General features: G+C 40.4%; 1 protein-coding gene across 1 annotated transcript in view; it reads right to left on the minus strand.

Moving 5' to 3' along the window:
• Positions 1-5,100: 5,100 nt before the first annotated feature.
• LOC119725974 (deleted in malignant brain tumors 1 protein-like) overlaps positions 5,101-23,162 on the minus strand; it is a 36,671-nt gene continuing 18,609 nt past the window's right edge. The window contains exons 14-29 of the mRNA XM_038197599.1: positions 21,513-21,824; positions 17,163-17,474; positions 16,106-16,417; positions 14,344-14,655; positions 10,707-10,820; positions 9,852-9,950; positions 9,563-9,696; positions 8,600-8,912; positions 8,381-8,491; positions 7,881-8,047; positions 7,409-7,522; positions 7,157-7,227; positions 6,495-6,535; positions 6,244-6,340; positions 5,778-5,883; positions 5,101-5,175 (exon numbers count right to left, since the gene is read on the minus strand). Coding sequence (XP_038053527.1) covers positions 5,101-5,175; positions 5,778-5,883; positions 6,244-6,340; positions 6,495-6,535; positions 7,157-7,227; positions 7,409-7,522; positions 7,881-8,047; positions 8,381-8,491; positions 8,600-8,912; positions 9,563-9,696; positions 9,852-9,950; positions 10,707-10,820; positions 14,344-14,655; positions 16,106-16,417; positions 17,163-17,474; positions 21,513-21,824 — 2,690 coding nt within the window. The remainder of the gene's footprint in view (positions 5,176-5,777; positions 5,884-6,243; positions 6,341-6,494; positions 6,536-7,156; positions 7,228-7,408; positions 7,523-7,880; positions 8,048-8,380; positions 8,492-8,599; positions 8,913-9,562; positions 9,697-9,851; positions 9,951-10,706; positions 10,821-14,343; positions 14,656-16,105; positions 16,418-17,162; positions 17,475-21,512; positions 21,825-23,162) is intronic.

Here is a 23,162-nt window from a genome sequence, read left to right on the forward strand (position 1 = left end):
GCACTAACGATTGTCTCACCGTCAAAGAACAGATGTGAAACAGGGAAACGAGGGCCCGACATGACTTGCAGCTGCTCCCCAGTCTTGTCGGAGTAGGTACGAATCTTACCGTCCTTGCATCCTGCAGCAATCTTTCTTCTAACTGATGTCCACTTCGATGAGATGTTGGCGTTTCCCACGGGAGACATCCCATATCTGCAAAGTACCGTTGTCGATACCAGCTGCCAGACAGTCTCGATTTCAGAATAAACTGAAAAAAAGAAATATGCATCGCTGTCGATGTTGGTCCAAGTTTAAAGCTTGTGATGTGTACAGTTCAACCTCGTTTCCATGGATTCGATCTTGATATGCCATGCTGTTATCGTTTTATAAACCCCGGGCCTTGTGTCCCACTATTTGGAATATTTGAATTAGGAACGCAGTCTCGAGAAGCAGTTTTTGTAATATTGAAGGTTTGGGTTTTGAGGGTTTTTTGGGGGGTTTCCTTCTCTTTTTTTTTGGGGGGGGGGGTAGGTGGGGGTACCCAAACCGTTTACGCATTGAGCAATTCGGAAACAAAGTCATGCTCGTACAAGATGTGAAGTGAAGGGGATAACGCGAGAGCGCATGGCGCAATATTTTAATGGTCGAGCGGTCTTCAAAATGCACGCGCATAATAAGCGTTGTTTATGCACTCCTCACGGCCAGTGGTTAGTGAAGGAAAGTGCACGCACCCACGGATTTGAGGCTGGGACAGGTTAGTCCTCAGCCTCGTCCCCATGGTGTCGAGCATTAAGCGCCCCAACTACCTGCTCTCTCATCCTGGTATTGGATCATTTGCATGTGCAAGATGTTTGAACACGAACGCAAATAAGGAAAAGTCTGGTGCCTGCCTGTGCGTTACATTAGCGTTTTGTTTTGTTTTATGCGGTGTATTGGGTAAACCTATAATTACCTATATTTGGCGTCATCAGGCAGCAAATTAAAAGCGATATTCTTTGAAAGAGGACCATTTTCTGTGACCCTAAAGGAGCCGGTTTATTTTGGCCATCTCACAGCCCTTAGATCTCAACAATCTTGTGAAAAAAATTATGAAACTGGGTGCATGCATAGAGCAACTTAACATGAACATACCTAAACAAATTCATGACTATGGGATAAAGGATTTAGAATTATGGCTTATTAATTATTCATATGCAACAATGGTAATAATGCTTTGTGTACACTATATTTATGTGGAAATTCACTTTTCAGCCAATTGTTTGGCTGCGAGGCAACCCATGGTCGGATCTTTATGTTGAGGCAGGAGTGCGGCAGTTCGTCAAAACGCCGGTTTTCTGCCGAATGTAACTCGGCGATTCAAGATGGCGAATCAAGAGAAGAAACGTGATTCCGCAACAAATTCCTTCTGCTAGAGGAAAACCACTGTACTTCAGCAATCCATTCTTTTTTGGCCTTCTTAGGGAGAGTTTTATTTGTTTGCTCGCTAGTTCTGAACTACTTCTCGCTCGAGAAAAACTCACAATATCCAGATATTGTCGGCGTTTAGCAAAAAAATACCGGATGGCTGGATTTGCTGCTCAATGCGCATTCAGAAAAAAAAAATGCGTTTCGCGTATCCAAGGCAACCTTCGAATTCATACTTTCACAAAATAAACATGACTTGGAGCAAAACACTGTGACAGAAGTCCCAATTTCTCCGAGGCATAGGTTGGGGTTTTGTCTGTATAGACTGGCTAGAAGATATTATAATTTCACTGTTGCTGAAATGACTGCTGTAGGTGCGTCTACTCTCCCAGCCATCGATGCAGAAATTTGTGAATCCATCATCAGAAATATGTGGGACATATCAGTCACTCAATTGTTTCCCCCAAATAGGCGTGCTATTTGCATGCCCGTTTTAAAACGGGATCACTGCGTTTCTGAATGGGGACGTGCAATTTAAATTCGACACGGCAGAAATTCGACGTTCAGATTTCTGTCGCTCTTCTGCCGAACTTTAAAACAGGAGTGCGGCGCAGTTGCTGCAAACGTCGAATTTTGCAGTGACAACAGTTTACAACATATATGGCAAGTTACGACGTGTCTTTTGGTCATCGCAAAATACGATGCATCCAGTTTTATGCCATTACCATTAAATAAACAACACAATAATACCGATACATTGTGTGTGAAATTGCAAATTGACTATGAATTGAATTAAATATGAATTTATACGAGTAAAGTGCAGTGGAAAACTCTAAGTCCTTCAAACGTATCTGATCTCTAATTTGAGAAGAGCAAAACTAGGAACTATAAACGATTTACGATTTAAAATCACTCTCATCTCAGATTAAAATATAAGCCTATAACCTGAAGTGACAACTCGATCTACACGATTGAAAGCCATTCAGTCTTAATTATATTGTCACTGTCATTTTAATGGTTGTATTACATGTTCCCTGGTATATAGGCTAGTGGTTTGGGTTTTCACTCTTTGCAAATAAAAGAGTAGGCTTACACTACGGCAGTATCCACATGTATTTCCTTTAATAACCACCTAGTTGACATACCACTCAAATTTGCTAGCTGTTGATACTATTGTTCAACTATTAGTGCAGGGCTGAGGAGTGTGGAGGGTAAATGGCGTCCAGTGTTATAAACCAGGGCTTGTTATATCGTCACCGACACCACGAAGTGACCTTAAGCCCTGCGAAGTGGAAAATGTGTGTTTTGAGATACAAGCGATTTAAGTTGGCGATGTTTTGAAACGGTGATCTGAACATCGTTTTAGCCTCAAAATACATATATTTATACATTGTCTGAAAGCTGGGATCTTGAATATCACGTTAATGTATGATTTCCATTGAAATAAATTACTATTAATGAGTTATTAAACTAATTAACTATAACGTCACTTCGTGAAAACTCAAAATTCAGATTACACTGTGTTCGAGTTTTCACGAAGTGACACTAACAACGTGTATTAGCTAATGGGTTAGCGCTACTTCGTGAAAACGCCAGAAGTGAGGCGCGCGTATCACGTGACATTTGTGTCACTTCGTAAAAACGCAAAACCCGTTTTTGACGCGTAGTGTGCAGGCACTTTACACGCGAAAGAATGGTATAGTACACTTCGTGAAAACGCATATTCCGGTTTTGACCCATTAAGTTGCAAATGTTAATTAATGTTAATTAATGTTTTGACAAAACTAATTAACTTTGTGCTTAGTAACTTCTTGAGGTGATAGATTATGTGTAATTAATCACAAATCCGGAAAAAAAAATCGAAATTGCAAAATATCGATTTTTCGAGGTTAGTGTCACTTCGTGGTGACGGTGACGATATGTTGCAATATTGAGATGCTCGTATTCCCACAATCAGCCTTCTTACTGCATATCTTCATTGACCTTTCATCCTTACGTCAAGATGCACGCGCGTAGATAACAAATTACAGATATTTGCCCGTTTGCATATTAACAGCAAACAACAGGCTGGTCAGGTTGAAAAAAAAAACATTAAAAACACTCAGGATTTCAACTTTGTCGCTGGCGGTGAAACACGCTGCTTCAAGTAAGAGCGGTACAATCGGTATCCAGCCTCGAAATCAATTATTAAACCAAGTGAGTACATAAAAAGGGTAACCACAGAAAATACATACACAAAAAAAGACACATAACCTTGTGTGAATCAAATTACAGAAATGTTCTCCATCTATTTTGTTTGACACCTAAGGACTGAGTAAACTTGGGACCGAGTTGACCTCGACCGAGTTGGTTTCGAGTCAACTCGGTCCCAATCCATGTCAGTTCAACTCATTACAAAGTCAACTCGGTACCTGGTTAACTCGGTCTCAGGTCCACTTGGTCCCAAGTCAACTCGGTTCCACATCAACTTGCTAGGGGAAAAATGCTCTAGCAAGGCACTAGGAGCGAACATCAAACTGCGTCATGTTAGGGGCCGTGCCATGTTAGGGGTACATCAACAATACGCCATGCCGAGGTTACGCGTTCCACACAAACCTGGCCTGATAATTTTAAGTGTTTAATTGAATATCAATTATACCCCTTTTTAATGCAATATAAGCTTTACACGAAGCTGTTAATACAAATGATATTGAAAGCAGAAATACAACGGCCCAACACTAGCATCAAAAGTACAAACGTGGATAATTTTTGCATAACGTTTTCCTAGCAGCAAATTATAACCATTTAAAGATATCTGCGTATATACGGCTAATTTCCAGTACATAATTGTTACATAGTTCCAAAATAAGATATAACCTGCCACCAAATTCAAACAAACATTTCCGATTCCTCTTGTCGTGAAACATTTTCAAAAATATACAATAAACTTCATTTTCAAAAATTTACAATAAACTCTGCCGTTAAAAGCAGGCTTATACCAGTCAAGTAATATATGGTAAACATGAAATATGCAAGTTCCATGTAATTAAATTTAGATTTTTACTTCTTTTTCTTTCACCCTTTCAAACGAGCACTGAGGAGATTCAATGCTACGTTTCTCCCTATTTAGCAACAATGTAATCAAAATGAATGAAATATGTCGAAACTACAGATTCAGTAGATATAGGTATTTGAGAAACATTGTATCTTCATTTTTACCACGACACATAGCGAAATCTTGTTGAAATCTCCTCCTTCCAATTTTTTTTCTATACTTTTTGGCTTCCAACCTCTTGGTATTTGGTTTGACAATTGAGAAAAGAATTCACATTTGCAGATATGTAACCAATTGCAAACTAAACTAAAGTTGGTAAGTAGGGAGCAGAATATAAAGGGAAACAATAATTTTGTTCGCGGCGGTTTTGAATTCAGCATTTCGAGAAAATGACGACAATTCCTTAAAACATCAGTAGGCGCAAGGATTTCACAAGAGCACTGATCCCTGTATTTACATACATTAAATGATATATCATGTCGGTTAAATGTTTGCAATTGCTGTCAAATACCTTTAAAAAAAAACGGAACGGAACAATGACTAATAGCGAGCTCAATTTAAAAAAATATCGATATGGATTGCAAAATAAACCATGCGTTTTTACGCGCTTAAAAATGTTGAAAGATCTGCTGCAGCCATGGTTTACATTCTCTTCAGCTTCGATGTTTACTGTTTTTTTGTTAGTTGTCATCAAACTCTGGGCGAATCATCATGTGCATGTATTCCTCAGTCTTCGGTAGCATATGCATGTACGTCTACAGAGAGAGAATACGTTCACCATAATATGTGTTGAAATCAATGTCTTATTTTGGACCTTGCGAAAATGTGATATACACAGGCCCCCACCTACCCCCCCCCCCCACCAAAAAAAAAAAAAAAAAAAAAAAAAAAAACATAAAACATACTTATACGGGAAATGGGTCATTTGGGAGACATTCCCATAGACTTGTGCACCACATTTTTTTTTGAAATTTCATTGTGCCCTAACCCAATTCCCTTGTCCCTTTTCACGATTTTCAATATATTTACTAAATAGACCACAAGCCACCAATTTAATCTAACTGCGACAGCAAAATTTTGCCTCTGAAGGGGGGCTGTGACATAAGAGAGACATACACATGTCTCCCTAATGACAAATGTCTCCCATCGTGCCAAGAAATTACGAAAACGTGCCTCCTTAATGGTACCTTTACACGTATACCGGTAATAATAATGACAATGATAATAACAACAACAATGCACACCAAATTTTACAATCAAGTACACCTTTCAATAAAAAAAGTGAAGTGAGCCTATGAATGATAATGGTTCAGACATATGCATGTCCAGTCTACTGCTTTCACTATTCGACACTCACTTGCTCATTTGGGTTGTCAACCATACTTGTCAGACGAGTCACTAGTTGATTGAAACTAGGCCGTTTGGCCGGGTCTACCTGCCAGCACATCAACATCAGGTTGTAGCTGCAAAACAACATGTTTGTTTGTCATTTACAAACGACAGTGTAGCTACCACACAGAGTAGTTTTGTATTTTGAATTGTTTACAAACGACATTATAGCTACTTCACACATTAAAATTAAATTTTAATTGTAACAAAAATGATGTGAGAGTGACGTGAACTTTGTTTAGGAACTATAGGACAGGAACTATATGACCTAACCACATACTGACAGAAAACAAGGTAAGCTCAATATCAGTTTCAAACAAGTGAACTAGTTAAGTTAAGTTGAGATGATACCAAAACAAATAAGTATTGATGCATGGACTATTAGATATGAAAGCATGTGTATATGTTTAAACCTAATAATGAACACATCTTACATTTCATCATCACAGTTGCTTGGTTTGGCCATCCGATATCCAATCTCCAACCTCGACATCAGGTCCTTAGTTTTTATGTTTTCATAAGGAGTGGCACCTTGAAGGAACATTATTCAACGAAACAAATAATAGTGAGAGAGCATGTAGGCCTACAGCCCAATACTGCGTGACTTATTAACTGAGAAATATTGCCTTTTGGGAGTACACATAACACGGGAGATTCTTCCTTCATTAACAACGCCATACATTACCTAGGGTCGCAATTTCCCAGAGAAGGATTCCAAAGGACCATCTGAAAGATGAAATGATAATAATAAACGTCATGATGTGTGACTTGTTTGAAGTAAATGAAATTGTTTGCAGAGTCGTAGCAAGGTCATTCTTAGCAGGGAGGGGGTACCATGAACACATTGCACTCGGCTTATCCGTGCGGATGATAGTGTACCCTATTTAACGATAGGTAGCGTTTTCATGTTAGCACAATTACCGAAGTTTGCGCAACGTTTTAAAACGGATTACGTTTCGATAGTGCGAAGTACCAGTGGTCCGAAGTACCATTGGTCCGAAGTCCCATTGGTCCGACGTCCCATTGGTCCGACGTCCCATTGGTCCGACGTCCCATTGGTCCGAAGTCCCATCGGTCCGAAGTCCCATTGGTCCTACGAAACATAATACTGTGTAGTTCCACTGGTTCAGGTTAACTGACCCCAACCCTAACCATAATCCTATGGGGCGTCGGACCAATGGGACGTCGGACCAATAGGACGTTTGCACCAATGGGATGTATACAGCAATGGGCCGTCAGACCAATGGATGTATACAGCAATGGGCCGTCGGACCGATTGGACTTCGGACTATAGAGACGTCCCCTCAATAAGGGGCACTCGTTAAAAAGGGATACGATCTTACTTACACGTCACTCTTGGATGAGTAGGCATTATAAGTCAACGACTCCAGCGACAGCCAGCGAGTAGGAACACGAGTCTACGAAGAAAATATAAAGTATACTTTCGCTTGAGAACAAAAGACCAGGTCAAACTTGAAAGCATTATTTCAACAGTCTCGAAAGCTGCTGTAAATGATAACTGCTTAGATACAGACCAATAAATATATTCTCTTTCGAAAAGCAAAAGCAAAGCAACAACTATTGTGGAATTTCTTTTACCTGTGATGTCTGCACGTAAATATCTTCCCCTCGCGATAAACCAAAATCAGAAACCTTGGCAACCAGTTGATTGTCAAGGAGGATGTTTCTTGCCGCCAAATCACGATGAATTACCTGCGACAACCAAAACATGTTTTAATAATAAAAGGTTGTACAGACACTGTCTCAGTTAAAAAAAAAAAAAACATGTTGATGGTATTCATTTTGCAGTATTTGAGTATAATTATTAACATTTATCGACTTTTCCCTGTGGCATGGTTTGGATTCCCAAAAATGCCAAATTCATTTGATTTCCATTTGATTTTCCCATGATATACGGGTTAAACCATTTCATGTCTAAAACTAAAATTTCTGCGTCTTCAGTTATGCCTTTTCGCTGATTGCCTGCCATGCCTGATTACTTTTGAGGGATACTTGGTTTCGTTTATACCAACAATCATTATTCCACAAAGAACAATATACCAATACTAACTCTCAATGCAGCAAGGTGTTGCATTCCTTTGGCAACATCCAAAGCAAACTGAATTAGTTTCTCAGAAGACAGAGTTGACTGTTCATCGTCATCCTGGGATCGAGCGTTTCTCAGGTAGGTGCGCAGATCACCGTTGGGCATGAACTCCAAGGCCACGTACAAAATGTCTGGTGAATCAGGAATGTTTTATCTTGATTAATGTACTCGAGGTTTGTATGTCTGTGACGGGTTCGGGCAAGACTTTTGAGAAAGTTGGAAAGGTTCAAAACTATCATTAACGGCCAGTGTTGTATTGAAAATTACCGTGTGTATTGTCTTTTAAAACTGAACATTGTGACATGCAATCATGTGTTCCCCAAGAGAGTTTGTCAGACGGAATAATTTGACTCGGGGAATGGTACCATTACCATATTCTAACCAAGTAACATTTCGTTTTAAATTTATCATTTAACATACTTGGCACATTAACACTCACATTTTAAACTACCAATTTCACTTACCATCATGTTGACAAGCACCAAGAATACTGACCACGTTCGGGTGCCGTCCAATTTTGGTCAGAGTTCTGAATTCCTCCATGAAATTCTGTCGATCGTTATTCGACTCGGAAGCTGTGAAAAATGTAAAAAATAAACAAAACTTTAGCAATAAAAGTAACTGACAGATTAGGCTCCTAGTCAGTATTGTTTGAGATATCGAAAGATGTACACTCCACGTACCCTTCAGTGTCTTTATAGCAGCCTTGAAAACTTCTCCTTCAACCTTCACTGCTCCGTCACGAACTTCACCGAAATTTCCCTTTCCCAAAACCTTTTCGCCGATCATCATATTTCTAAATGGGATGTTCCAGCTCTGGGCCCAAGACGGCAGACCTACATCCTCACAGGTTGGTGATGACATATTTACTGCAACTACTTCCAATGATGATGTGCAATCACGAGCAACGTTGTCATAGTCTGATACCTCATGTGGAGATATCCGACTCTCATAGTCCGATACCCCGTCTTGAGATATCTGATTATCAAAACTGATCTATGAAAAGCAAACATGAAATACATCGACAACGCATTTAAGGGGCCGGGTTATCTCTCAGCGCAGGGGGAGGGGGGGGGGGGGTTACCCCCTTTAGATCTCGGCCATCGATGACGAACAACTTTAAAACTCGGTACATGCAGAGAGCAATTCTTCATGAACATACCAAGAAATTTCATGACTAAAGGTCAAAGGGTTTTAGGAATTATGGCTCATTATTTATTCATATGTATGAATGGCAATTCTGGTCTGTGTACACGACGTATGTGGGAAAATTCAGTTTTCACGGGGCGTAGCGCAGGAACAACTTTCGCTGCGCGACAACCCCTCGTCTGATTTTTATGTTTTTGGTGTCAAAAGATGCGCAAAGCTTGAGGCTAAAACGTTATAAAAGATTGGGTCGCGAAAAAAAAAATCAAGGCTATCGTGGAAAAAAAGTCGAGAGGGGGGGGGGGGTTCCGCCCGGCACCTTTAGGGTTTGAGCAGAGTGTGCCAACTTCAACATTACAAACGAGTTATTACTGTGTTGTGGAGCACAATAAAGTATAGAATTAATACGGATGTGTGAAATTGAAAGACACGAATGCGTGTTGTGTAGAACATGCGTGAGACGATGCTCATTTCTCATAATCATGATCGATAACACCCACCAATTCCAGGTCTCCTGCTGGTTGTCTTCTACCTTTTAGATGACGCAGAAAAACAATTCCCACAATCACAGCCAGGATAATCAAGATAATGACGACAGTAACGACTGGGATCAGAACTGTCCTGCTACCAGTTCCTGCTGATACAAAAAAACACACAATATTAATATCATGGTTCTAATTGACGGTAAGTTTGAATAACACTTCCCTTCAAGGGCAAATTTGTTTTACCTCAAACACCACGGAATCGTTCGATGTATTTCAACCAGCACAAAAGAGCTCATTGTTTTACCTTCGGTCTTGGTAATCGGTAGTGTAGTTACTGGTGCTAGGCTCTTTACAGATGATGTTGTTTCTGTCCATTCCGTAGATGGTGCAGCTGATTCAATGGCTGAAAACAACGACAAAAATTATAAAAATATCAAAGAGGCTTGATAAACTTTAGTATAATTTTAATATACACTTAACGTCATTTCCGATTTAAAAAATAAATAATGTTGTGCTGGAATATCGTCAAGTCATATTCGAACGTTTGAGTTTTTGAGGTGTCAAACCAGGAAAAAGAAAAGAAAAAAAAACACGTATACACCATCTGTACAATTAAGTAATTTAGATGGAATTCGGTTTGATCTAGGCTTATACAACGTCACATCTATAGTTCTCACTGCAAAGGAGAGGAGGGGGCAGCCAGTGGGCTGGGCCGGGGTTGGATATTGGGTGGCATATTTATGTTACACCTGTTAATGGTCACTTATATTTCCGGGGAAGTGGGCAACAATTCTATTCGTGATGGTGGAGGGGGGGGGTTTCTTATGTACTTAGTAGAAGTTAAATGTCATCATAGCAGTTGATGTTAATTATGATGATGGGATTGTAGAGCAAAATATTGTAACACGTTTATTTGCAGAAGAGAGTAAAACTAAAAGAAAGGACACATTTGAGCACTTCCTAATTATGTCATGCACCACATGTTAAATATATTTGTTACAAAACTGTGAATATGAAATCAGGTATACACGATTTATTTTAATAATTATGTATTTGCATTACAGGGTAGTACTTAAACAAAACTCAGGGGATATAATTTTCAAACACCACGGAATGGTGCGATGTATTTCAAGCAGCACAAACGCGCACATTGTTTTACCTTCGGTCTTGGTAATCGGTGGTGTAGTTACTGGTGCTAGGCTCTTTACAGGTGCTGTTGTCATGTTGAATGATTCAGATGTCAATTCAGTGAATGGTGCAGCTGATTCAATGGCTGAGGAAAAACAACAAAAATTCAAAAAAATATCATTGTGACGACACTTTAACCCTAAAGGGGCCGGGTTATTTTGACCATCTCTCAACCGGGGGGGGGGGGATTCCGCCCCCCCCCCCTCTAAGATCTCGGCCATCGAGTGACGAAAAATTTTGAAACTCGGCACATGCATAGAGCGACTCTTCCTAAACATACCCAAGAAATTTCATGACTATAGGTCAAAAGGTTTTGGAATTATGGCTAATTAATTATTCATATGTACGAATGGCAATTCTGCTCTGTGTACACGACGTATATGCACAAATTCAGTTTTGACGGCGCGTAGCGCCGGAAAATTTTTCGCTACGCGGCAACCCGTGGTCCGATTTTTATGTTTTGGGTGTCAAAAGGTGCGCAAAGCTCGAGGCTATAAAGTCATAACAGCTCGGGTCGCGAAAAAAAATTTTTTAGAGGCTATCACGGAAAATGTTGAGGGGGGGGGGCGGATTCCGCCCACCGGCCCCTTTAGGGTTAAAGTAGAAACACAATCTAACAATCCAAGTTTTATTGCTAGAGATAAGCATTTGTTGAGTTACAAACGCTGGGCGTTCGGCAGGCAATTTTTTTTTATTGAACATTGCCAAATGAGAAGGACCAGTTGTTTTATTTTTTTTTTAAGATGTTTTTGGGGGTTTTGTTGTGGCTTGATAAATTTGAGTATACATTTAATTTACACTTAACGTCATATCCGATTTGATAACCTTACAATTAAAATGTGCCAATTGAATTTTGATTTGGATCAGATGGGAAACTTGTTGTACAGTGAAAGAATTTCTGTATATATGGATATTAACATGGATGTTTAAGTGTATGTATTATTAACACCTTAATCCGGTAGGACGATGACACGGCAATAGGAAACTCAATGTCAAAATATCTGATCTTACTATTTTGGCTCAAAAATAGTAATTAAAATGGTCAATTGAGGGATATGCATTGACAAACAATGAGAAATGTGATAATGTTCTAATTCTTCCCTACAGTAACTTTTGACTGATGACATCATCCATTTGATATACTGTACATTCATTTGCGGATGTCTGATTATCCATGGGCAATTTGGTCAATATTTGGAAAAGATTTTTTTTTTTATTAAAAACAAGTTTAATTGTCCTTGATGTGCATATAGAGGGCGCCCTTTGGAGTGATTACGCCATCATGCGGATTTTTTGTTTGTTGGGGTGTTGGGGAGTTTGTTTGTTTGTTTTTTGAGGAGGTTGTGTTTTGCAATTGAATTAGGTGAGCACCTAATTCAAGTTTCGTTGCTCTTTTAGTAACACCAAAAATAAAGGTAAAAAATGTTGCCTTGGACTATGTACAAGACATTACCATGAAAGAGAACGGTGCTCATTTCATCTGAAAAAAATAAAGAAGAACCAACATGTTTTTTTCTAGTCCGAGGACGGCTGCCTGACCTAAAATGTATATTCGTCAGGACAGATTTTTCAGGTCAAGGAGCCAGACTTCATGTACCTATTAATATCAACTGACTTCCAGTTTGATGACATCACATCATTATTGTGCCCATCGTCAATAATGAAGCTGACTTTGTTTTCGCAAAGATGATCCCAATAGGCACAATAGGCTTAATTGTCCAGATAATGTTTATGGACAATTTGGTAAAATTTGGCAACTGTTTTTAAATAAAAATAAAACAAGCTTTGACCTGCTGCAGTGGGCGTCCATTCGGAGGACGACGTCACTATCAATTGTTTTGATTGTACAGTTTCTCACTACACAGTTTCTAAAGGCCCTCGTCAAGTTCTGTTGCGCCCGAAATAAACATGTTGCAAAGGGCAATGCCTACCAGGTCAACATAGAAAGAACCTCAGCTGGTACAAAGTTCGGTTAGAAATATAGTTTAAAATATTTTGTAAAATTTTGACCTTAAATCGCTTGTGATTTGATAATTATGTGATGACGTATATTTTTTTTATTGTTTTTCATTTTTGTTTGTTTAATACATCTTTTAATGTGTTAGACATCCCTTGATAAAGCTAACTCAATCGGCACGCTGGTGGTGACGGACTTCTCCAAGGCTTTTGACTGCGTCGACCATACTTGGCGATCCAGAATTTGTATGACCTTGGTGTGAGGAGTGAAATAATCCCCTGGATCTGCAACTTCCTCACGTCTTGGCGGCAGAGAGTATAATATCACTCTGCACTATCTGAATGGGAGACCCTTTCATGCGGAATGCCGCAGGGCACTAAGCTTGGCCCTACAATTTGTATTGCTCTTGTCAATGATGCTGCAGAGAATGCGATCTGCCACAGCTTCAAATATTTTTGAAGCTGCGGAGGTCCGTCCCACCAGCTCGCCCATCAGCCAGATAGACTTGGATATTAAAGCCCTTGATGCCTGGTTCCAAAAAAAACACCTCTTGCTCAAACCCTCTAAATGCAAGGTGATGCAAATCTGTTTCAACAAGCTTCCTCCCGCCCCACTTGATCTGGAAATTGCTGGGGGAAGCTTGAGACAATGAATGAGACTAAGCTCTTTGGTCTCACAATACAATTTAATCTATGCTGGGACTTGCAGGTCAATACCATGATCACTAACAGTAGCCGTAGGTTATATACACCCATTCGGTTGAAGCGCTTTGGTGTACCTGTGGAGAATTTGATCTCGGTGAACATTGGATATGTGCGCCCTGCTGTTGGGTATGCTGCACCAGTGTGGCATGGTAGCATTAACACCCATCAAACGCAGCAAATTGAACGAATCCCAAAAAGGGCCTGCTACATTATCCTTGGCAATAAGCAACCCCAAAAAACAGGATATCTGCGTACTTTTTCGACTAAGTTAATACTAACAATTCATTAGCAGTGGCAGAATTACAAAGATGGTCCCTTCTGCAAGCTTGCGATCCAGGCCATACTGTCGTTATCAGTACTGTTTTTACAGCAATAAACGAACCCCGTTTTTTCTGAATTGGTGATAATTTTGTTAATGAAAAATGCCAGAAATGGCGATGTCACACCATCGTTTCCTGTTTAATTTCGAAGGGCAGGTAGTCGTACTGGTCGCGTAGGATATTTGAAATGAGAAGGCGGGGGCAATGAAAAAAAAGGCAAGACACTTTTCCTACATTTTTGCAGAACTTGTCGGAAAATTCTGTGGAATATTCGGTCAACTAGCTGTTGTTAATACAAAAAGGGAAAATATTTTGTAAGATAATAATACAGACATACAAAGTGAATAAAAAAAAATGACCAGGATTAATATTATTTTTCCTTTAAGTATGTTTTTCTGTGTTTCAGAGCGAGGGAGGGGGGGGGGGTCGACCCCTAAAACCCCAGATGTATCTGCTACTTTGTAATACAATTACTACCTCCATCGTTTGACATATTGCCATAAAAGAGAAACAACGTTGGCATCCGTGAATGTTTCTTACAACCTCGAGGACACATTGCATCCCAAGCTGTGTCTGCCATTGTGAGTATAACAAATGATATATTCTTTCCAGTAATGCTTTGTTTACCTGTAAGCTCGGAGCACTCCACCCCAGCATCTTCAAAGTGCCAACAGTCTTGATCCTCTACCCCAAGATGTGAGCAGTGAAATATAGAACTCTCTTGCCCCGTGCATCCCACCTCGTCCATCTGTATCGGTCCCTGTCCCTGGCCGTACGTTGCGCCTGTGGCCGCCGTCACGGCCGCTCCGAAGCCCAACTCACGGCAGACCACGTTGGCGTCGTTCAGGTCCCAACTGTCGTCGCACACGGTGCCCCACTCGCCGTTAACGTAGACCTCCACTCGGCCTTCGTAGATGGACCCTCCGTCCCGTAGACGAACTGCCAGATAGATATTAAACGAATATAAATTGGCAATTTTCAACAAAGAAAAAGACGTCTGCGTAGTTTTCGTAGCATTAGCATAGTAACTGTTTCCAAGATGGTCCCTTTTTGAAGCTTGCGATCCATGCCACACTGTCGTTATACTGCCTTTCAGGAAAACAAACCCCGTTTTTTCGAATTGCTTATCTTTTGTTAAGAAAAAAGCGAGATATAGCGATGTCACGCAGTCGTTTCCCGTTTAATTTCCAAAGGCAGGTAGTGGTATAGGTCGCGTAGGATATTTGTAATCGAAAGGTGGGGCTATGAAAAAGGCAGGACACTTTTTCCACATTTTTGCAGAACTTGTTGGGCAATTATGTTGAATATTCGTTCGACTAGATGTTGTTCAAAATAAAGGAAAAATATTTTGTAAGGTAATAATATAAATATACAATAAAGTGAGTCAAAAAAGAAAGTGACCCAGGTCAATATTTTTCCCTTAAAAATTTATTTAATTTGAAACACAAATGCAGCAAATTTGCGAAAAAAAACCTTTCTTTTTGTTCTGATTTTGTATTTCGTCTTCCCCTTCCACTTCCTCTTGTGCCTCCAGTCCAATATACTTTGTACACAACTTTGTTTGTAATTACAGCCTGGCCAGAGACTTACATCGTTGAAAGAAGGTTCACATGTTTTCCACTTTCAAACTGGAAATGTTGCTACACTATCAGTCAATTTTTGTTACATTATCGGTTACAACCGATAATGTAACAACAATTGACGGATAGCGTAGTAAATTGTACTACACTACCGGTCAATTTTTGTTACATTATTGGGTAGTGATGCAGTATCGGTTAGTTTTTGTGACATTATCGGTTTGCGATACATTATCCGTTGGTTACTACATTATCAGTTGTAACACCCTCCGTATCATAGGAAATGCCAATGCAGAATTTCACCTTGAGTTGGCGAGACAGTTGTTAGATCGTCGCGGGGGTATTCAGTACTGCCAGCTTGTATGAGGTCGTCCGTATTTTCAATGAGAAGTCGGGGGCAATGACAAAAAAGGCAGGACACTTTTCCTACATTTTTGCAGAACTTGTTGGAAAATTCTGTGGAATATTTGGTCAACTAGCTGTTGTTCATACAAAAAGGGAAATTATTTTGTAAGATAATAAGACAGACATACAAAGTGGAAAAAATGACCAGCATTTCTATTATGTTCCCTTAGGTATATTTGTGTGTGTGTGTCAGAGCGGGGGGGGGGGGGTCCGACCCCTTAAACCCCAGATGTAGCCGCTACTTTGTAACACAATTACCTCCATCGTTTGCCATATTGCCATAAAAAGAAACAACGTTGGCATCCGTGAATGTTTCTTACAACCTCGAGGACACATTGCATCCCAGGCTGTGTCTGCCATTGTGAGTATAACAAATTATATATTCTTTCCAGTAATTCTATGTTTACCTGTAGACTCGGAGCACTCCACCCCAGCATCTTCATGATGCCCACAGTTATGCTGCTGTATGCCATTATGTGAGCAGTCAAAGATGGAACTCTCTTGCCCCGTGCATCCCACCTCGTCCAGCTGTATCGGTCCCTGTCCGGGGCCGTATGTAGCGCCTGAGGCCGCCCTCAGGGCCGCTCCAAAACCCAACTCACGGCAGACCACGTTGGCGTCGTTCAGGTCCCAACTGTCGTCGCACACGGTGCCCCACTCGCCGTTAACGTAGACCTCAACTCGGCCTTCGTAGATGGACCCTCCGTCCCGTAGACGAACTGCCGGGTAGACAACGGATATTAATTGGCATTGAGCAACCTCAAAAAGGGTATCTGCGTATTTTTCGTAGAAGATAATAAATTCGGTAGCAATGGCAAACTTTTTTTCAAAGAAGTTCTCTTCTCGAAGCTTGCAATCCCTGTCATTTGTAGTTACACTGCTTTTACAGGGACAACAAACCCTTTTTTCCGAATTGCTTATTTGTTTTTTAAGAGAAGTGTCAGTGATGTCCCGCCATTGTTTCCTGTTTAATTTCCTAGGGCAGGTAGTCGTATAGGTCGCGTAGCAATGTTTGTAATCGGACGGCTTGGGCTATAAGGGAAGCAGAATACGTTTCCTACATTTTTGCAGAACATGTTGGAAAATTCTATGGAATATTCGGTTGACTAGCTGTTTTTCATAAAAAAATAGAAACTATTTTGTAAGGTAATAATACAGAGATATAAAGTGATTAAAAAAAGAAAAGTAACCCGTATTAATATTATTTGTCCCTTAATATTTTGAGTGTGTATCAGAGAAGGGAGGGGAGGGGGTTCGACTCCAAAACCCCCCAGCTGTGTCCTCGTCTGTGCAGAGAAAACTAATAACTCCTTCGTTTGATAGGAGTGTTGGTAGCCGTGATAAGAGACATTTTTACAACCTCGTAGACAGATTGCGTCCTAGGCTGTTTCTCAAGTATCGTGCATCCCTAGGCCATTGTGAGTATAACAAATTAAATATTCTTTCAAGTAATTTGATATTTACCTCTAGGCACTGAGCACTCCACCCCAGCATCTTCCGAGTGTCCACAGTTATCCTGCTGTACCCAAGCATGAGAACAGTGAAAGATGGAACTCTCTTGCCCCATGCATTCCACATCGTACATCTGTATTGGTCCCTGTCCAGGGCCGTACGTTGCGTCCGAGGCCGCCGTCACGGCCGCTCCGAAGCGCAGCTCACGGCAGATCACGTTGGCGTTGTTCAGGTCCCAACTGTGGTCACACACGGTGACCCACTGGCCGTCAGTGTAGACCTCCACTCGGCCTTCGTAGATGGACCCTCCGTCCCGTAGACGAACTGCCGAATAGGCGACGGATATTAATTTGCAATGAGCCACCCCCCTCCCCAAAAAAAATATCTGGGTATTCGACTGCATAGAAGATAATAAAAATTGATAGCATTGACATAATACATGTTTTTTTTCCAAAATGGGTATTTCTCGAAGCTTGCAATCCATGCCATACTGTCCTTATACTGCTTTTACTGGAAAAACAAACTTTGTTTTTCGAATTTGTTATTTCTTTTTTAAATAAGAGTGCCAGAAATAGTGATGTCACGCAATGGTTCCCATTTAATTTCCTAGGGAATGAAGGCGTATAGGTCGAGTAGGAAATTTGTAATCGGAAGGCGGGGCTATATAAAAAAAACGGCAGGACATTATTTCTCACATTTTCGCAGACTTTGTTAGAAATTGTGTGGAATGTTTGGTCGACTAGCTGTTCTTTATACAAAAAGAGAAAATGTTTTGTTAGGTAATAATACAGATATAAAAGAAATTGATCAAAAAGAAACTGCTGACCTTGATCAATACTTTTTCCCCCTTAATATGTTTTTGAGTCAGAGCGGGGGGGGGGGGGGGGGGCTCGATTCCTAAAACCCCCATTTATGTCAACTCATAAATTCTTTGGTTCCCATTTGGGGGCCGTGTCACACATTTTTCATAAAAGGGGGCATACGTGTATTCCAAAAGGAAGCTTGTGAGAGCCCTTATGGATTTATGGCACATTTTTTCAAACTCTCACGAAGACCTATGGACACCTCAACAAGTGAAAAACTGCTCCAACCTACTTATCTCTCCACCCACCCCCCCATTGGCCATTAAAATGACAGCTTTTTTAACATATCTTGCATATATTGAACACATACAAATTGACAAATAATCGATTTTTAGAGACATTTATGTTTTGATATAAATCTCCATAACTCAAACTTCAAGAGAGTGGGCTCCAATTTGAGCTTAGCAGAGTGAAACCTTGAAACCTTGTCGCCCCCCCCCCCAGTCGCCCCCCCCCCCCACACTGAGATTTTGATTTTCTAAAACAATTATCATTGATCTAAATCTAAATAGTCGCAAATGATCCACATGATGACCACTGAAAAACGACCCTTCGACCAGCGACCGCGGACCAGTAAGCTGACAACAGGCGTTACATAGCGCATAATGATAATCTAAAATGCGTATTAACACCCACTGCACTGCTCGCTCACACCACAGAACACGTATTATAGACAGGTGGTCCGTGGGTCACACAGTTTCAGTCAGCGATATCACGCGAATCGGCCACGCACAAACTTTTTCCTCCATTCATATAAGCTAAATAATAATAATAGACAAATTAAAATTCCTTGAAATCAGTGGCGTAGCCACGGGGGGGGGGGGGGGGGATGAAACCTTGTCGCCCCCCCCCCCAAACGCCCCCCCCCCCCCCTACTGAGATTTTTAGTTTCTAAAAAAAATATCATTGATCTACATGACGCCATGGGCGTCAATCCTGGGGGACAGGGGGACTGGTCCCCCCCCCCCACTGTTTGAAGGGTGGGGGACACAATATCAAATGTCCCCCCCCCCCCACATTTTTGAACTCGTGTCTCATTTACAGGGCCCTATTATGTACTACACTGTATCTTTTGCATAGAAAATATTGGTTAAAGTGGTAAGAAATTGCCTCAGATCACATCACAGAGCATCGAGAATCCAATTTTGTTAAGCGGGCCCCGAACCCCACGCCTATAGCTCAGAATAACGATAGCTGATTCAATGACTCCAACTTCAAAAACGATGTTCAAATAATTATCTTTTGCTAAGAAAATATTAGTTAAAGCATGGAAGAAAGTGGTAAGAAATTGCTTCAGATCACACTACAGAACATCTAGAATCCATTTTTTTTTCGGGGCCCTTAAGCGGGCCCCGAACCACCATGCCGTAAAGGGCTTCGCGCTTCGCGCTCGCATTAGTTCTGATCAGGGTATGTCCCCCCCCCCCCACTTCTGAGAAGCGATTGACGCCCCTACATGACGCCCCCCCATGAAATGTTCCAGCCCCCCCCCCCCAACTGAACAATTCCTGGCTACGCCACTGGAAATAACGTTTGAAAATGACAAAGTTCAATATTAAGAGTAAAACTTATCAAACTTGGGTGATTCAGTGAACCTTTATAAGTCACTTGTAATTGGACAACATATTTGGCATTTAATATCCATGACCTTATTTAGTAATAGAAAAGTGTGAGACTATATTGTCAATAGTTTCAGAATCCAGATCTGGATGGATTACAGAAAATTTGTTTCACTTAACAGTTTTAAATTTGGCATATCACCATAAATGATATGATTGGTGATGTACTTCAAGATTGGATATATCAAAAGGATTTGTAGCCACCAAGTACAGAAACACATCTTAGGCTGAAACTTTGATGGGTATATTGCCAATAGTTTCTGAAAACCCTATCCACATGAAGGCCCAGGCAGAAATCGAACCCTGCGATGAAAGGCGAGGTAAGTAACCAACGAGCCAACCTGACTCCCCAAGCGCCAACCTGGCTCCCCAAAGATTCAAGAAAAGCATGTGACTAGTTCAAATTATAAAAGTATTTTAATAACTACAAATCCTTTAAAACTCAAAAGTTAGGCAAACCTCTTGACAGAGGCTTGGGATATCAAGTTTTCCTTCTGATATATCCAATCTTAAAGTATGACACCAATTATATTAATGATACATATATTCAGTGATATGCCATATTTAAGACTGTGACACACACAAAATGTTGTGTAATCCATCCAGATCTGGACTCTGAAACTATTGACAATATAGTCTCACACTGTTCTATTACTAAATAACGTCATGGATATTAAATATGTTGTCCAATTACAAGTGACTTATGTAGGATTCACTAAATCACCCAAGTTTGGCAAGTTTTACTCTTAATATTGCAATTTGTAATTTTAAAACTTTATTTCCAATGATCGAGTACCACATTTCATAATATCATTTTTATAAATTAAGTGAAGATAAATACATTTAATATTAAAAGGGCTATTGCAGTGTGTATGTTATTAAACAAGGTCAGTATTGTTGTCAGGACAAAATAAACTACTGTGAAATCTCAACAAGTCAACCTCTGATAAATCAAACCTCCTGTTCAGTCAAACAAAGACTAATTCTTCCCTTCAGTATAACAGTGATATACAACCCTGCTTGACTCAAAACTCAGCTTAGCTCACATTCTGAGCCCATTCTCTCAAAGTTTGACTTATCGCGATTTCACTGTATATCAAAACATAAATATCTCATAAAATTGATTATTTGTCCATTTGTACATGTATGTGTACAATATGCCAGATATGTTAAAAACGGCTGCCATTTTAATGGCCAATGGGGGAGGGAGGGGGAGCAGTTTTTCACTTGTTGAGATGTCCATAGGTGTTTGTGAGAGTTTGAAAGAATGTGCAATAATCCATATGGGCTCGCACAAGCTTCCTTTTGAAATACACGTATGCCCCCGTTTTATGAAAAAAGTGTGACACGCCCCCCAAATGGGAGTTGACATGTAAACGTTTTTTCCTCGCCAAATTATAATGGATTGAAACAAAAACAAAAACAAAAACAAAAAACCTCAAAATTGCATTTTACAGGTCGATTTTCTGTTAGTGACATGTGACCTCCACTTTTTTAAATTTTGCCCCACCCCAAAAGAGCCAAAATTGTGGATTTTTTTTTCTGGTGATGTAGCACTTGGGTGAACTGTCCAAATGCGAAAAAGAAAAGTAAAATTGTTTTAATTATTTTTTGCGCGCGATGCCCCCCACTTTTTAAAATCATGGCCACGCCCACAAAAGGGTCAGAAAAAATGGCATCAAGTGGTTTTGAACTTCTTGAGGTATCCTTTAGTGATCCTGAGAGTTTCAAAAGAATGTACCCGAAATTGCATATGGGCCACCACAAGCCCACTGACTATTGGACTCATTACATCCTAGGCTTTGTCTCAAGAGTTATGCGTCCCTAGGTCATTGTGAGTATAACACATTATACATTCTTTCCAGTAATTTTATGTTTACCTGTAGGCTCTGAGCACTCCACCCCAGCATCCTCCGAGTGTCTACAGTTGTGTTGCTGTACCCCAGGATGCGAGCAGTGAAAGATGGAACTCTCTTGCCCCGTGCACCCCATCTCGTCCAGCTGTATCGGTCCCTGTCCGGGGCCGTATGTAGCGCCTGAGGCAGCCCTCAGGGCCGCTCCGAAGCCCAGCTCACGGCAGACCACGTTGGCGTCGTTCAGGTCCCAACTGTCGTCGCACACGGTGCCCCACTCGCCGTTAACGTGGACCTCCACTCGGCCTTCGTAGATGGACCCTCCGTCCCGTAGACGAACTGCCAGATAGGTATTAAACGGATATTATTTGGCAATTTTCAACAAAGAAAAAGACGTCTGCGTAGTTTTCGTAGCATTGGCATTATAACTTTTTCCAAGATGGTCCCTTTTTGAAGCTTGCGATCCATGCCATACTGTCGTTATACTGCCTTTCAGGAAAACAAACCCCGTTTTTTCAAATTGCTTATCTTTTGTTAAGAAAAGAGCTAGATATAGCGATGTCACGCAGTCGTTTCCCGTTTAATTTCCAAAGGCAGGTAGTGGTATAGGTCGCGTGGGATATTTGTAATCGAAAGGTAGGGCTATGAAAAAGGCAGGACACTTTTCCCACATTTTTGCAGAACTTGTTGGGCAATTATGTTGAATATTCGTTCGACTAGATGTTGTTCAAAATAAGGGAAAAATATTTTGTAAGGTAATAATACAGATATATAATAAAGTGAGTCAAAAAAAGAAAGTGACCCAGGTCAATATTTTTCCCTTAAAATTAATTTAATTTGATACACAAATGCAGCAAATTTGCGGAAAAACATTTCTTTTTGTTCTGCTTTTGTATTTCGTCTTCCCCTTCCACTTCCTCTTGTGCCTCCAGTCCAATAGACTTTGTACACATCTTTTCTGTCCCCGACTTTTGGCATTCATATTTTGCATACATCCTTCAAAGTTACCATAGGTAAAGTCCACATGGTACAGTTGTATGCCGAAGAGTTACCTCATGATGTTGTAATCATGGGTCAGATTACAAGCAACCAAAGATGTGTAGACCTAATCTTTGAAAATCAATATACAATCAACCTTGAAAATCAATATACAATCAACCTTGAAAATCAATATACAATCAACCTTGAGAGACATGAACTTGACTCTTCCAGGAATTGATAGAATAACCGAAGATCTTCATTCTATTTATTGTGTGCCAAATCACATGACCCTTCCGGTCCAAACCGGAAGTGCTTTATAATTTGAAAGTGGAAAACATGTGAACCTTCTTTCAACGATGTAAGTCTCTGGCCAGGCTGTAATTACAAACAAAATACCGGTGACGTCATAACATGTTAGAGCGTCCCTAGCGGCAGGTTGAAAAATGTAAAAAATGAACAAAGAGTTGATCCGTGTTGCGAAGTTTGCTGAAATCACTTCATAATTGATGTATATAATAGGCTTCATGGAAAGAACAAGTTGAGGAAGAGACCTGATGCTAGATGAAAAGAACTTTAAACCTTAAAAGAAAATCCTGAAAAAATCAACCGCGAGAGATATAATCCCGATTTTTGTTATTCAAATAGCACAGTTAACTTAGCTCTTGAGCTTTCTGATAAGGACGTGACGACGACGTC

Source organism: Patiria miniata, unplaced genomic scaffold, assembly GCF_015706575.1.
Source record: "Patiria miniata isolate m_02_andy unplaced genomic scaffold, ASM1570657v1 HiC_scaffold_19, whole genome shotgun sequence".
Classification (NCBI taxonomy): domain Eukaryota; kingdom Metazoa; phylum Echinodermata; class Asteroidea; order Valvatida; family Asterinidae; genus Patiria; species Patiria miniata.